The following is a 17,363-nucleotide window of genomic DNA, read 5'->3' as shown; positions in this document are numbered from 1 at the left end:
CAGCATGTTGGCATGAATTTATTGACCTTGTCCAGTCTGTTTTTCAAATTGATCTACTTCCTAGAACAAATAACACATCCATAATAAGCAGACGTTATTAATTTCTGTGATAACTGATTTTCCACAGAATAGAAATGACCGTGATGGTTGCATATTCTAAAATGCTATGAAATAAAGCTATGCCACCAAAGGGGTAAAAGGAAAGCTTGGAGTTGTTTTAGTCTTTCCAAACACCAATTTAACAATTATTGATTACTTTTTTTTTTTTTCTTTTTTTTTTTTTCTTCTGTGACTAGCATGTTCTTGTTTCAAGTTACTTTCTTTTTGCCTTTTATTTAAAACTATAAATAACCATTTAATTCTCTGACTTGTCAAGGTCTTGCTGTAACTAGGTTTGTTTGTGATTATGTTGCACTTGAAATGCTGTGAGTAAACAGCATGAACAAAGTTACAAGTGCAGTAAATACTGTGTTAGAGTTCCTATTAGTATATCTCAGTAAGAAGCTGAAAAGAAATTATTTTTATTCTTGATTTCTGAACTTCCTTTATTGGATATTTTTCAGTTTTCTAGATCTCCTACCTCTTACCTCCACATTTTCCCTCAAAAAGTTTCTAAAGTGGACAATTTAGGACTACATAAATAAATAAATAAAGTTATCTATATCCTTTGTTAAGACAAACTTTCAGCTGCCATAATCAAGGTTTTGAAGATCGCCTGATCATTTCATTTGATGAAAAGACTTCCTTGTCATGAGCAGAATGATTAGACTTGAGAATGAAATCAGACAAGTAAAAATCAATATGAGCATTGCCTTTGACTTTAACGGGCCACTCTCTTCTGTTTACATCTTTCCTATCAGGATGGATTCTGTGTATTCTCTATGAGAAAAATGCAAGGTGTAGGGACAAGACAACTGACTGACAAGAAATGAGTGTGGAGACAAAGGCAGCCATCCCACCCTGCTGTACAAATATGTTGGGCACATTAACTAAACTTTGTTGTCTTGTATTTTTTCCATCATTTTTTATTCCCTATCTGTGAATCATGGGTAATTTTTTTCCCCCACATTTTTGGGCGCTGCAAATGTAAGTGTCCACATGAACACCTGGTAGTACATAAAATGCAAAGATGATATGATAATACAACTATATATCTAAGTGAAATGGAAGGAATTCAGGGCTCTCATGAAAATACTTCAGAACACCTAGATATGCTTTTCTCAGTTCTTCATACTTTGTCAGGAATGGAAAATGCCATTCAACTGTTTGATTCCCTCCCCCCTCCCCCCCCCCCCCCCCAATTTTAATTACTTATTAGCTTATTAGCTCCACATTTAAATGTGAATCAAGGAGAATGACATCATAAGGTGATTGATTAGTTCAATTATACTACACGCACCAAGAAATAGTTTTCTTAATCTGGCAACTGAAACATAATATTTTAATAGCAAATAAAGTAATCCCTTCACCTTTTAGTCTTTATGTTCTTCTTCTTAAAAGATTTCTCTGATTTATTTCAAACCAATGAATAAAAATAGAGTTAATTTCAGTTTGCCATGAATTACAGTCTGGTATTTTAAAAACATATAATAGTGTGCTGATTACTCTTTGTTTAAAAGGATGGAAATCTGTATATGTTTTACAGTTGAAGCCTTGTTCCCACCTGCCAGCAATTTTCTCCTTGTGTCTCTAGGCAGGTAGTTTTTCATTTTTCTCTTCTGTAAGTTACCTTATGTAAATAATAAATAGCACAATAGTGCCTACTCTGACAATTATGTGCATTAGTTTGCCTCTCTCTATATTGTTTGACCTTGCTTTCCACAGAAAGTTCTGAACATATTCACCCACTGTTTCGGTGCTGAAGCAGAGGTAACCTGTTTAGGAACCCAGCAAACTTTGCTAAAAACCTTTCATAGGTTTTCAGGCTGTACTGTTCAGGTATGCAAGGGGAATTGTACTATACATAAAGTTGTCATGGAAGTCAGCTGAAGAAATAGCATTAAAAAACATATTTGACACAATAGGTAAATTTTCTTGAATGGGGTAATGCACTGGCTAGAAAATGTGTAAGGGAACGAAAGCAAGAACAACGTGCATCCTGGTGTTAGCAGAAAGTGAGATCTTTTCTACAGAAAATAAGTAGGCCTACTTCTAATGTGAATTAAATCCAACCTCTTACTGAAACCATCTGTCTCTCTTCCTTTGAGTATAGATGAGCTTGGGATGATCCAGGACAAACTTCACTGAGAAATTCAAGTGCATTCTGTTCCATGGGAAGAACTGAAGGGCTGTGTATTAATAATACCCAGATCCCAAACTAGTCTATATTTTCATAATCCTTTCTCAATAAATATTTGAAAAAAAGGTGAAATTCTATTTTTAATTCCCTCCCGCTCCTTTTCCCTGCCAGCATTCCTATTTGCAAAGAAGATGCAATGATTTGTTAAGGAATCCTCTTTTGAACTTACTTCTTGTACGGTTCCTTTCTTTGATGCTCCCATTACTCTACTTGCTGAGCTCATATGAATCAAATTGAGTCACTGATATTAGAATATTCTTAGAAGTCAAGATGATACAAATCCAAATGAGGCCTTTGAAAAAGATTAATTGTAAAATATTTTAATTTTCTGTTTCTGTTAGCATAGGGGTAAAATTTCCCAAATATTATATATAATTTTTTTTTGAAAGTCAAATCTCTATTAGTTTCATCAGGGTGCCAGTGCACAACTTCGTAATTGGGAACTCTGTACTTTGGAGACAGTGATAAAAACAGGATGTGCTGCAGGTGGTTTGGCTTGACTGCAGGCATGTTCTAGGAAGCGATATCAGCCTTATTTTGCTGAGCTTCAGACTTTTTAAAAAAATGTATAAAAAACCCCTATGATCTCTGAACAGGTTGAAAGTTCACAAATGTTTATGTTTTCTAAGAGCATAGTGAAAAAATAAACTGTCTTACGGGATGATTAATTTTCAAAAAGCAAGAAAAGCAAAACTAGTATCTAGCAATACAGTGGGGGAAGAATGTAGCCAAAATAAATCCTGACAATCTTTTGTTTAACATTTGGCATTGCTGAAAAGAGTGGATAAAAGTGGGCATAAATTAATCTGTTCAGAGTTACATTTCAAATTTGACCCATGCTCTTCACTGAAATGCTACAGTGTGCCCCTCTTATGTGTCTGCGTTGATCTGATTGAAATTATGTGCAGCGCTCACGTTTTTTGGTTTTTTTTTTTTTTTTTTTCAATATTACTGCAAGCTAGTACACACTTCAATAATCTAGTTTTATACATCTCTTCCCTTATAATGAATTCTCCTCATGTGCTAATAGAAGTTTTAGAGAGGCAAGTGACTCAATTTCAGGGATTAATAGCTGGTATTTACCAATTTAAATCTGCTCTGTGACAAGGTATTGAACTGTTACTTCCCATTTAGATTTTCTATGTCAAGTGTGAATCTGCACTGTTTTGGAGAGAGAAGAACCAAATCTCCTACAAGGCACAACTCTACAGGGGATAGTTAATGATTCAGCTTAGGGATTCATAAATTGCTAGAAAAAAAATCTGTTTAATAATACATAGAAAAATAATTTCTTGCTTTAAAATGGAGGAAACTCATTAATTTCATTTATGTTTCTTTTTGAGATGCTGCTGGGTAAAGCATGCCCACAAAGAATTTATTTTAAACTAACTTTTTAATAAAAGCTGTCGGAAGAATGTACAAACACATCCCGTAATTCATGACTTACGTATAAACACCATCAAATAAAATTATTTTCCTTTCCTTTTAACTAGTATAGTTGTCATTAAGAATTATGTAGAAATGGTGTTTGGTAAAGCACAGACACAAATTTGATAGGAAATATTAATAGATATTAATTATGAATAGGTAGCATTAAATGTATTTACTCTGAATAGGATAGGACATCCTTTAGAAGATCCTTGGCTTGAAGAAAGCTCTTGAATCAGCAGTCAATTATTCCTCAAGAATGATTATTGAGTACTGATAACTCTTCATGATGCTGCTAAATTTTACTTATTCATTATCACTGTCAGAGGCTTGTAGTCATTTTATGGTGATGTGTTCTCTATTATTCCCTCTGGCTCAACATGGGAAGGAGAAGTAGCATAAATGTTTCTGACTTGATGGTGACTATACAACCATCAAATAGGCTTTGTGTGGTGATTTGGCTTGAATTAGGTGTATGCTTTTTGTGTACACATCGTTTTGCCAAGCTTCTCATTTGGACTTTTCTGACATCAGGTTTACCAGGCTGTGAATAATTTCTAAGACTCATTTTTGTTCTGTACGGAACTATCTTACCCAGTTGATGTTTATTGATATCTTGTTGGATTAGCTGCTTACCAGCAAACTGTAGATCAGATTTTTTTTTCATAATGCTATGAAGAACTGTAACACACTTGAGCTGGTGTTTGTTATAGAATGGCACTCAGACTGTAGATTTATTAAAATAATCTTACCAAAGATAGCATGAGGGAAAAAGGGCATATCACAGATAAATCTTAAGTCCGTTGAGACCCTGGAAGCCCCAGGCTTTGCAGCATTTACTAAAACTTTAATCAGGGCATGGAAGTTTGTATGGATTCTGCTAAGGTTCACCACTGTTATAGCTCTTACATCTCTTAAGAATTTTCTTAGGAATAAACATCATAGGTCATTTCTGGTGCCAAGCATGAGGACACTATCAAGAGAACACGATGTTCACACAGCTTTATTTTGAAATGAAAGGAAAGACTCGTGTGTGGCACCCTCACCAGACACAGTTCATAAGTAGTAAATCAAATACTGCTACAGTCAATATGAGCTCACCCATTCCTTAAGTCTGTGGTGAGGACCTGTGCTCTACTTAGTCTGCAATACTAGCTGAATTTGATTTGAATGTGTAATGTGCATAACATAATCTTCTTCTTAAAAGACTTGCTGAAAAAATATTTTTCAGAGTGATCAGATACACTTTAAAAATCAGTTTGTACTTAACTGGATATACAGAACTATGGGATCATAGAATATCCCAAGTCAGAAGGGAGATATACAGTCTAGCTCCAGGCTCCACACAGAACCACCCATAAATCAAACCATATGTCTGAGAGCACTGTCCCAACAGCTCCTTGAACTCCAGCAAACTCTTTGCCATGACCACTAATTATAACTTTTTTCTGTGGTCATAACTTTTCTAACCCTTGAGTTTAGTGATTAAGATCTTAAGGTTTAGCTATGAACTTCACATTAATAATACTTTCAGGTATCATACAAGCATAGAATCACAGAATAGCCTGAGTTGAAAAGAACCATAATAGTCATCTAGGTTCAAACTCACACTAGACCAGGCTGCCCAGCCTGGCCTTGAATGTATGCCTCCAGGTATCTACCAACCTCCTTGGGCAACCTGTTCCTCTGCATAACCACCCTCCTAATATCTAACCTAAACCTCCCCTGTTCAAGACCATTCCCCCTTGTTCTATCCACACTAGTAAACAGACATTCCCCCTCCTGTTTATACACTCCCTTCACAAACTGGATGGTCACAATGAGGTCTCCCTGGAGCCTTCTCTTCTCCAAGCTAAACAAGCCCAGTTCCCTCAACCTTTCCTCGTAGGAGAGGTGCTCCAGCCCCCTGATCATCTTAGTGGCCCTCCTCTGGACTTGCTCCAAGAGCTCCACGTCCTTCCTGTACTGTGGGCACCAGGCATGAATGCAGTACTCCAGATGGAGTCTGACAAGAGCTGAGTAGAGGGGGACAATCACCTTCCTCTCCCCATTGGCCACTCCTCTTCTAGTGCAGACCAGGATTTAGTTGGCCTTCTGGGCTGCAAGGACACACTGCTGGCTCGTGTCCAGGACCACCAAGTCCTTCTCCACAGGGTTGCTCTCAGTCTGTATTAACAGCCCTAGTATCCAGTGATGAACTAAGAGTAATCTTCCCAGAAAATGTCTTGCAGTACCCAGAGCTTAGAACTTTGATTTTACTGCAGCAAGTGACTGTTGATGCTCTTTTCTTCAACAAACTGTTCTCAGTCTCTGCACCTCTGTTGAGAGCAATTACAGAATCACAGAATCATAGGGATTGAAAGGGACCTCTGGAGGTCATCTAGCCCACCTCTTCTAAAGCTGAGAAGAGTCCTGTCGAACTATGGGAGTCCTTCCTGTCTTGAGAGGAGACACTTAATTCTCCAAGTCATTCTGCTGTAGGAACAATGTTATTTAGTTGGATGGAGAATGGGACAATCCCTGGTACCATCACCTTGCCATGGCGCTGCAGACCACAGAGCAGCATGCACTAAGATTTGATGTTGCTGTCAGTAGGCACGCAGGGAAACTGGGGATGAAATCAGACTTCATTGTAAACTTCTCATTTGTTGAATGCAGAAGGAAAATAGCTTTTCTCAAATTTCTTTTCAATTGTACTTTTAGAAAGAGACTTTCAGAAACAGTCACTGTGTCTTAAATTTTCAGGTCACTGTCGTAGCTTTCTGAAAATGGAAACATTAGTGATTATAGCTCTCTCTTGAGACAAAGATTCAAGTTTGGAAAACTTGAGAGCTCTAGTAAAAACAAGACTTCCAACATTTCCAGTCTTGCTGACAAGCATGTTTTCATGTTTCTTTTTCATGCATATGGGAGCCTAGAAATCCTTTGTTGGTTTGAATTAAGTTAACTAGATGCTGGGCAGGCCTTTGGGGGAACAATAATTTGTTCCTTTTTTAATAAAAAATAAAAATGCAATAATATTTAAAGTTGGTTTTTTTGTTCACTTGTTTTAGGGAGGGGGAGTCAAATATTACCATTTAATCTCATGGAAAGTCAAGAATTCTGCTTCATTCCATTTTGGATCAGAATTTTTGGGCTCGTGGAGACAAAAGCTCTATGCGTAGTGGATGAAGCCAGTGAAGAGTATCTGAGCCAGCTGGCATAGCCTGAGCTGCCATTTTTTAGAGAACCTAGAGCACACAGCAAACCTGCTCAGACTAAGGAAACAGGGTTTATTTAACTCAGTTATTTCTGCTCTTGAGCATAATAACATAAATATGAATCTACTGGGTTTGCAATTCTTTTTCCCACAGGAATGCAGGTTTTTTACAACGTCAAATGGTTTTAAAGTGTCTACATATCTGAGTATGTGAAGCACTTTGTATTTATTCCTTCTCTGCAAGCTATTTTAAAGAAGTGAATAGTTCATGTCTCAGTATAATTTGATTTGTTATGTAGAATACTTGCACAAAACTCAACATTGCAAAAGTATGTGACTAAAAAGCACTATTCTAGAGAAGAAAAAGTATATTGGCTCAGCCTATTAAAAGATCTTCCTACTTAAAAGTTGATTATTTTTGTTCTTCAAAAAATGAGAAACCATTTGGTTAAAAATAAGTAAGGAATCTTTCATGAAACCCTTGAATTATTAACAGAAACCTCGACTCTAGACTGTTTTGATTGATAAAACTAAATTATCTCTGTCTCCCTGAGATATTTATATCATCTGTCTAAACAGCATGAATCACATTTAAAATTATATCAACTTGTGCCACCTCCAGGGTAACAAACTGGAACAGATTCAACTGAGTGTTGCTTTCCTTTATTTTATTCATTCGCAATATCTAATTGATTTTTATTACAGTTGAGTCTATTCACTTTATAGGGAATTTGAATTCATAGCCAAGAGGGGGAAAAAGGAAATGACAGTAATCAGCAGTATATTTTTTTATTATATTTTGTACCTGTACTAAAAGGCACAGCTAGAGGAAAAATGCATATTGTCTTTTATTCTGGAAGCAGGTATACATACACATAGGTACAAATTTATTAATATTAATTACTTGTGCAATGTAATTCAATACATCGCTCTTCATGTATATAAATGTGCAAGAGGGAGATGGTGCTTGAGAGTCCATCCTATAGCCTCTAAGATCATTAAGAAATATCTTGTTTGAGGAGAAGCTGAGAGAGCAGGAACTTCTCAGTTTGGTGAAGGGAAGACCCAGGGAGGATCTCAATAACGTCTGTAAATACCTAAAGGGAGGGTACAAAGACAGCAGAACCAGATTTTTTTGATGTTTCTCATGACAGGAAAAGAGGCAGAAGCAAACTGAAACACAAGATGTCTTATCAGGAAACACTGCTTGTGAGGGTAACCAAGCAGTGGCATGAATTGTCCAAGAGAGAGTCTTCCTGCTTGGAGATATTCCACCGCATGAAGTGGTGACATGTGAGTTTCTCATTAAAGAAAAAGTTCAGTCACAGTCTTCAGCAAGTAAAGTGATGTGCACTGTCGTTTAGGATGGAAAAGTGGTGATCGTTCTGGATTTTCTGGAACCTGGGCAAGCTATCAAGTCTGACTGCTATGTCGTCACTCTGATGCAAGTTCAAGATGAGAACTTCCAGAATTTTTATTTAGTCAGCCATTCTCACTGGCTAGTAATGAGATACTTACCCACTGTCATATGAGTTTAGAATGCCTTCAAATTCATCATGTGTGATCTGTATGCAAAACCTACAGTGTAGCAGGCCAGAGAAGAAAACAGCCTTTCTCTTGTGGCACAGTAACACTAGTCCCTGTATCAGTATGAAGGCGTTGCAGCACATCGTCAGTCTTGGCTGAACTGTCTCCCTCACCTATTTATTGTCCTGATTTGATACCTTCTGACTACTTCCATCTCTTTGGACCAATAAAAGGATAGACTAGACTATGTGGGCAACACTTTCTAGCAGTGATGCTGTCATGCTGCTGTGAAACATGGGATCACCTCCGCTGGTGCAGATATTTACAAGTACAGCATGCAGGCTCTTGTTCATTGCTGATGAAAAGGCAGAAGTAATGATGGATATGTTGAAAAATAGTGTTTTGTAGCTGAGAATTTTCTCTATCAAGCAGTGTTATTGTGCTCTTTGTATCTGTTATAATTTACTAGGAAATAGGAGGCATTACTTTTGCGGTAACCTACATAGTCCTACTGGCATTGTAATTTAACACAAGCTATGATTGTGCATTCAACAGTAACCAAATTGAAATTTTTTGTCACTACTTCTGTTTTACTTCTGAAATTCCACTTTAAATGGTCTTGAAGGAGAGGAGGGGAATCCAATCACTAAATAAAACCGAGAGACAAACTGTTAGAAACCCTCTCATTACAGTGGCTCATTTGCTCTGCCAAAGGACAGTGTGGAATGCTCATGTCTGTTATTCTGAGCTACTTCAAGATCTGGATACTCTAAATAAGCAGGAAAAAAAAGGCTTAACATAAGAACTTCTAAGTTCATAGTTTCTTGCATTTTTATAAGCCTTTTGTGACTACTTAAAGGTTTGGTTTGATTTCTTTTCCTTTAACCCTTTAGGCTTAAAGTCTTCCTTTGAAAATCTTTGATGCAGTTCTTATCAGGGCTGTAGGTGACGAAGGGATTTCAGTTACAAAACTGGCTTGAAAAATTCCAATTTCATCAGGCGCTATCATAATCTATTTTTTTTTTTGAGATCTTTTTCTAAATTCAAATCAGTTCCCTTAACCAATCTATATTTTAGCAATGTGGGGCAATTGTGTCAACATAGAGAGAGAAACAAATCAGCTGCGAGGAGAAGAAAGAGTCAGAATTTTTGTGAAAAACCCCGCCTTACTGGAAGTAATTTATTTCAGTATGGTTTAGAAATTTCTATGGTATACTGCAAAAGTCTGGAAAGCAGTTGGGCTTTTTGAAATTAATACAACTTAAGCAGCCAAGACCCAAGACATAAAGAGAGGTTAATCTGAAGCACATTGATACAAGAGAAAAAAACAGTGGTGATACCTAATGGCTTTTCTTCAAATTGCAACAGCAACAACAAAAATAAAAAGAGAAAAGATATGCAGATATAGATGTCAGCTTAATGCAAAGCATAGTTATTGAGATTCTCAAATGCACCTAAGCAGAATAGGCCATATCACTAATCTTATCCTAGCATAATCTGAAATATTTGCACTAAATTTACATCGGTACAAAGCAGCAATATCTGCTTCACTAAGTAGACAAAAGAAAGTAATCCAATTGAAGGATCTATTCACTCTATATCTTCACTATACTGGTCTAGGTTGAAATTGATGGAGAATACTTACATTTTTACTTCCCCAAAATTTTCAGTTCTTACAGCTTTATCTACGTTTATGTCTAGCATCCCAATTTAAAGAAGGAATACATAACAAGTTCTTCATATTTCTTCTCATTAATGAAGTGTTTTTTACATTTGAAAAGAACTTTGTGAATCACTCTGTGGCTGCTAAAAATGCATAACAACAAGCCCAATTCATCTATCATGCCAACTGTTGATTTCATTCTAATGCTGACTTTGTGCTGTAGAAAGGAATTCTTATGCTAAATCTCACCTGTCTGTAAGAAATTGATTACGTTACAGTTTAAAAATGAGAACTGCCACAACTTGTGTTCTTACATAGAGTAATTGGGCTTTAGTTATTAAAAATAAGTGAAAAAAAGGACATCTGAGAGTGTTTTAATGTCTGGTCAGTCTTTTTGCTCCACTAAGAAACTTTTCTTGTTGTGAGAGTTCCTTTGTTATAGCTAATGCTGGACAACCATACAAATAAGTAATCTATAATTTTTAGTATCTCCAGTAGTGTTTCTTAATGAATCAAGAATTTATTTAAAGGCATGGTCCTTGCAGTTTATGAAGTACTTGATTGTATTTTACGGTTACTCCAATACAGAAAGTACTCTTTTCATCTTACAGGGAAAAGGGTGCATGTAGGTGGAAGAACATGGTAGGCAACCAAACCAGACATTTGTTTTGATTATTTATTCCCAATGAGAAAGTTTAACCAACAAAATGTAGCAGAGCTTTTAGTAGCAGTGAACATTAGTAGGAAATCAAAGAAATCTAAGCCAAAAATGGCTCAAAGGTAGAGAAAATCTTTTCCAGAGGGAGGCACAGAAAAGCAATTGCACTGCAGAATGCTATGATTTCTGCTGGATTGAAATAGAAGCAATGTTCCAGTTCAGTTTCTGGTTTACCCAGTAATCATGTAAGGTAATTGTTTACACAAACTGATTGAGATTGGCCATTAAATAAACAGTTACCTCCTTCTCTCTTTTATGTAATTATGTCAAAACATTTTAAATCTGAAATGGATTATTGCATATATAAGTGAATCAAAAGAGAAAAAATGAACCAATTTTTACCTGCACAGGTGTATGCCTAGTGTTGCTCCAGACTCTAAAGTCCCAGCATCAATCCTTGTGTATCCAATCACTGTATGCTTACCAGTAGTTTACTGAAGAAAGACATCCATTCTCTGAGGACTGTCCAGCCTACGCAGCATCTGAGTTACTCTACCGAAGTACCTGTCTCTCATGATGGATTACATATGAAATAAGTGAAATCTGTGAAGTTATCCTTCCAGATTAGTGCCTCAGATTAGTGGACAGTGAGGTCCACTCACTTTCAGAATCTTTTATCAGAGATTTCACCTTTGTATCTTCAATCTTAGATGTATAGGAATGCATATCTGTAGTAGAAAAACATTTTTAGAATGCTTTTAGAATGATGTTAAGAGTCTGAGGGCAAAAGAAAATCATCAACCAATTGAATGTGGTTTTAATTATCATTTTTAAGTGAGATGGTTTAACTCCTAGTCATTGCTCTTAACAGTAACGTCGTGATTATCAGCTCCTTACAAGGGGAGTGGAGGAGCAGTGCTGAGCTCTGCTCTCTGGTGACAGAGATAGGACTCGAGGGAACAGCATGGAGCTGTGTTGGGGGAGGAAGGAGGGTCTATTTGGCATTTAGGAAAAGGTTCTTCACCAAAGAGTGGTCAGGCATGGAACAGGCTTCTTAAGGAAATGGTCACATAAGATTTGAATTTTGAGTGGCCCTGTGCAGAGCCAGAAGTTGAACTTGAAAGTCCCTACCAACTCAGGGTATTGGATGATTCTGTGTTTCTATTGCCATCTTGTAAGTGATTACGATTCCACTAGTATTTGTCTGAAAAACTTCATTTATTCTTCTGAAGTTTAGAGACCTAATGGTAATTTTTGAGTATGATTTTGATCCATGTTTGTTTAATATTCAAATGTGTACGATTTTCATGGTTTGTGACCATTTTCTGCCCCTCCTGATATGTCTTCAATGTGTATGTCTGAGACAATTTTGGTGAAAGACTTAGCCACACTATCTTTCCACAGCTGACATGAGTATATTCTCAGGTTCTTCTTGCTGTTTCCAATTGGGAAGGTTGTAGCCTATGGTGTCTCTTCCTTTTCTCTGTGTGTGACCTTGAGTTTTGTAAGTCTAATTTAAATTGACCTTTATTACTTCAGTTCTTCAGACTGTCAGCCCAGTTCATTCTGTATGATTTTCCATCTTCACTTTTTTACTGAGATCTTAGATCACTTGGCCACTGGCAGATGTTTTTAGCGTACAGTGGATTTTTGTATCAACATCATTAAAAATATGTTTAGTTCCAAAAACATTATTTGAAATATTACTGTTCTAGTAATACTGCATTCATCCTAATGATATTTCCTTCCCTTAAATCAAATTGTGATCCCTACACTTTTCTAGCACACCTTATCCAGAATAATTTAATTTTTTTCCACGGTGTTATCATATTTGGTGAATATGTTCAGACCACTCCTGTGTTCCTTCTCTTGAAATATCGGTAATCTTATAAAGACAGGTAAACTTAAAATACTCTATTTTGGAATAAAGCTGTTATTGTTCATAATTTAAAAACAGAGAATATGGGAAATAAGTTCCATTTTCTCACTACTTCAATACCTCTAGTTGTGCAGTACTTCACAGTTTGTTTCAAATTCTTTCAACATGCCCCATGAGGTCAGATCAACTTTTTTTCAGTTGCCCAGATCACATACATTCCTTTTTCTTACAGGAAAAAAAGAGTTAGAGTTTATTATTACTGTTATTTTTCAGACATCTGATTGACAGTCTGTTAGATTCATTAGAAGTCTTTGTTATTAAACTGGCCTTTCATATACTAGTATTGCAAGTACTCTGGAGTGAAGATATGATGTCTCACCCTCATGGTCTGGACACTTCATTTAAAACAGTTTTGTGTCTTTGTTTTGTTCTCATCTTTGATAATTAATTTTCATTTCCATAGTCTGTATCACTAGCTGCACTGCATTTACAACTATGGTCAACATCTCCATATTAATTTCATTTTGGACTGTCTGTAAATTATCTGTAATCTTAATGCTGCTTGCTGCTTTGTGAAGTCTTTTTTTTTTTTTTCTATTTTCTTTTTATTCGAATGATGAAAGTACATTTTAGTACTTGCAATTTTGCAAGATCTGACCCTGCCTAAAATTTTCTGTTCTTGCTTCCTCCATATATTTTCTGACATCAGACAGTTTTCCTTGCATATTAGTTTCATTTTCCACCCTATGAGCTCTCTGTGTGCTCCAGATATACTTTCAGAGGTGATTGCTCATCCAGTTAGAAATGAAGCCTTTTATTATAAAAGGTTTTTTCACATGTTTGAATCTGATATTTTTACAGCCCACAGATACGGTCTTTTTCTTCAAGAAATTCTAGAACTTCTTTTAGACTTTATTATATCCCATGTTCTCTATTTTTAAGTTAAATTCTAGTTTCTTTATGCTTCACATTTATTTATGTTGCAGCAATTTTTGTAAAATGGAGCAAATGTTTCATCACTTATTCTGAGATATGCCTTTCTTGACCAACTGTTTAGTAAGGTCTTGTAGCTCACTTTTCTTCACTTTTCTTTTTTATGGCCCATCCTCAGATACCTGAGTCTCACTCTTGATAGTAGAATTTACCCTCTAGGAAGTTACAATATTACTTCACAGCTTTCATAGCGCTATGTACCCCTTATTTAACATTTCATATTATTTCATTTAAAACAGAAATCTACATGCAACAAAAGAGATCCCGCACAAACTTCTGTGAAAGGAATCTGAAACCATTAAAAAACTTCTGTACTCATCTGTATATTCTTACAGTCCATAGCATATATGATTAATAGTTCATCACTTCCTTATTTTTTGCCATGAGGAAGAATGGTATTGTTGGTGCACGCTGAAGTGGAAAGTAAGCAAGAAGAGGATTACTGTGGCCACTGACTTGCATTACCTACTGCATCATTTATGTGACAGGAAAGGTGCAGGAAGTAACACAAGATATTGCAGGTAGATTGATTGCCTTCTACACTACAGTATAGTCCTCTCACCCAATTTTAATTTTTAGTAGAATATTATTGCAGGTTTACAGCTCTAAAAAACTTTGCAATGGGGAAAATCAGGTTAAGTGAGTGATCAAGATTAAAATCACAATACAATTTCACAAATTCAAGAGTTAAATTCCTTATAGCAGTCTTCAGTCACGTGCAAGAGATTTATTATTCCTCTCAGTTTGATTTCATTTTTTTTTTATTTCATTAATTCTTGTTGAATAAAGCAAAAATCTACTTTGCATGTCTATTCTCATGGATATCTCTTACTTATCTTCTGTAAGCAGCTGTATAAATGCAGGTTTTTGGTTTTTGTTTTTTTTTTTTCCTTTCTACATCACACATTGTATTAGAGAATCTCTAATAGAAATTACTGCTGCTGAACCTACAGTACTAACCAGCAGTGGCTTCTGTCCTACTCTGTCATTTAGGAATGGGAACAGGAAAATCTGTTCTGCTTTTACTAAACCACCTCTTTTTTTTCTTCATTTTCATCAGCAAATATCAAACTGTTGAATCACAAGAGTGTCTAACATGGAAAATGCAAAGTCACTGCAATAAGTAATCCTTGAAAAGAAGTAAAGTATGGGGAGATAGATAGTTATATCTTTAGTTTCTTTCAGTTACCTGGACTTATCTCAGTTTTCCAGAATGAATTATGCTGCTGCCTGTCAGTGAAGTGGAGTAATCACAAGAGTAGTTTTTTCATTATATATTTTAATTCTACTCTCTTCTTTCCCTCTCTTTTACTGACAGAGAATTATTTAAAAAAATTTAACAAGGTGGCACCTCCTGTTTTAAAGCAAGAAGGAGCTTGATTCTCTCATGTGTTCTTCTACTATGTTTTTTCTTTTTTCCAGCTATTTATTTGAATTTTGTCTTAGGGCCATCTTGGAAAGCAAACAAACTGTTATGGAGAAACACAAGATACTCCTTTTTCTCTTAAAAATGTTTTACTTACTGTAGTTATTTAAGTTCTTTTTCATTAGCAGCAGGCTGGGCTTCCATTTTCAGGCAGTTGACTCTGCAGGTATCAAGTGCATTTAAAACAGATGTAGTGATTGAAAGATAATTTACTTCAGTTAAGTAGATACATTTTTTATTATTATTATTTTAAAATGAAATATTTTAAAGTATTTACAAATCCTTTTTTTTTTTTTTTTTTTTTTTACATTTACTACAAAAATTGTAAATAAGTGCCTAAAGTATTAAGAAACAGAAATTTACACCGAAAATTTAATGTGGAAGGTGATAACATACAGCAGAAATGGTGTAAATTGTCACATAGTCTGTGCATTTGGCTATATTTAAAGAAAAGTAAAGAAGCCAAAAAGTAATTCCAGTATCCTCGGGCTGAACTTTCTGTCTGTCCTTTGCCAACAATTGGCCAAAGCGGTGAATGAAGTCTCTGAACCTCCAGTTTTGTTATGTCAATTGTTGAAGAGTAGAGAAACATGGAAATGGGAAAGAGGTAAAGTAATAAGAAAGACCACTGTTCATACAGGATGTTCCAGCTCTTTATTCAATCATTACATAAATATTTTTTGTAGATGTATCAAAATTAGACTTCATTAGACATACATTAGACTTCAAAGTTATGGTGATTTCAGGTGTCTCTAGACATTTAAGATCATACTTATTCATATCTACTTATAAATTCATATGAATTATGTTAATTGGATCTGTTAATTATATTCATTTAAATCTGTAATTAATGAAATCTACTTTTAAAAAATGGACTCGAAAATACAGCTTTCTGAATGAGAAAAAAGGAGTTGACACACTCTTTCCTTCCACTGCTAGGCCATGGAAAGTGTGACTGTGGGAAGTGCAAATGTGATGAAGGCTGGTATGGTGAAGCTTGTCAGTATCCAACTACTTGCAATCTTACACGGAAGAAAAGCAATGAAATGTGTAAGAATTCTCAAGATATCATCTGCTCTGGTGCAGGTAAGATGTCTTTTGTATGTCTTGATGGCTTAAGAGGTTCTTTGTGTATTATATTAAGCATCACTGGTTTCTTGTCTGATTAAGAATTTTGTATAATATGTTCTAGGAAACTGATAAAAAACTGTGCATATATTAAAATGCTTGATTTTCCTATAGGCTCATTCCTGTGCATGTGGTGTGCATTTATTTAGTATGCTTGCTTTAGAACTATAGTTTATCCATTGCTTCAGACTGACAAAAGTGCCTTTGTGTCAGATATTCTGCCCATCAGTAAGTATTTATGGGCATTAATACAGAAAGTGAGTTTTGTGTGTATCTGTGTGTTAGATCACAATTTCAAATATATTTTTTTTCAGAATGTTTATAAGCTATGCAATTTTTTGAGAACTTTTGAGCTCATATTTTGTTACAAAGCAAAGTTTTGGAAACGCAGGGTGTTTTCCCCATCTCGGAGGCGCACCCCATCTCGCTAGCACCTACTATAGCAGGGATGTAAGAGTGGCTCTTGTGAGCAGAGCCCAGCAGCTGCCCCATGTCAGAGCAGAGCCATGAGTGATGAGTGATGCTGGATGTGCTGTTGGAGAGCAAATTTAAGGAAGGGAAAAGCTGCTGCACAACAGCAGCTGGGAGAGAGGAGTGAGAAATGTGAGAGAGCAGCCCTGCAGGCACCAAGGTCAGTGTAGAAGGAGAGCAGGAGGTGATTCAGACATGAAGGATAAGTTCCCTGCAGTCCAGGAGAGGCCCACAGTGGTGTAGGCTGTCCCCCTGCAGCCCACAGGCACCACATGGAGCAGATCTCCCCATGCAGCCATAGAGGAACCTGGGGTGCAGCAGTAGATGGCGCCTGAAGGATTTCAAAGCCCATGGAGAGCCCCTGCAGGAATAGGTTTTAAGACTCAATTTAGTTTTGTTTTTATTTCTTACTAACCTACTCTGTTATTGATCGACAACAAATTAAATTAATCTTTCCAAAGCTAAGCCTGTTTTGCCTGTGATGGTAATTGATGAGTGGTCTCTTTGTCCTTATCTCGACTGAGAAGCTTGTTCATCATATTTTCTCCCCCTGTCCTGCGGAAGAAGGAGGAGTGAAAGAGCAACTGGGTGGTTACCTGGTAGCCAGCCAAAACTGTGACAATGATTATCAAAAAACTCTTGTGGAAAATTTACTGAATCATTTGATGGAGTATTTTCATATTCACCTTTCT

General features: G+C 36.2%; 1 protein-coding gene across 1 annotated transcript in view; it reads left to right on the top strand.

Moving 5' to 3' along the window:
- The window catches only part of ITGBL1 (integrin subunit beta like 1), a 127,336-nt gene that overhangs the window by 37,161 nt on the left and 72,812 nt on the right, over positions 1–17,363 (top strand). Inside the window, exon 3 of the mRNA XM_052705938.1 lies at positions 16,012–16,158. Coding sequence (XP_052561898.1) covers positions 16,012–16,158 — 147 coding nt within the window. The remainder of the gene's footprint in view (positions 1–16,011; positions 16,159–17,363) is intronic.

This window comes from Tympanuchus pallidicinctus, unplaced genomic scaffold (genome assembly GCF_026119805.1).
Source record: "Tympanuchus pallidicinctus isolate F22 unplaced genomic scaffold, pur_lepc_1.0 scaffold6, whole genome shotgun sequence".
NCBI lineage: Eukaryota > Metazoa > Chordata > Aves > Galliformes > Phasianidae > Tympanuchus > Tympanuchus pallidicinctus.
Note: the sequence above shows the minus strand (reverse complement) of the source record. Positions and strands in the feature narration are given on the sequence as shown.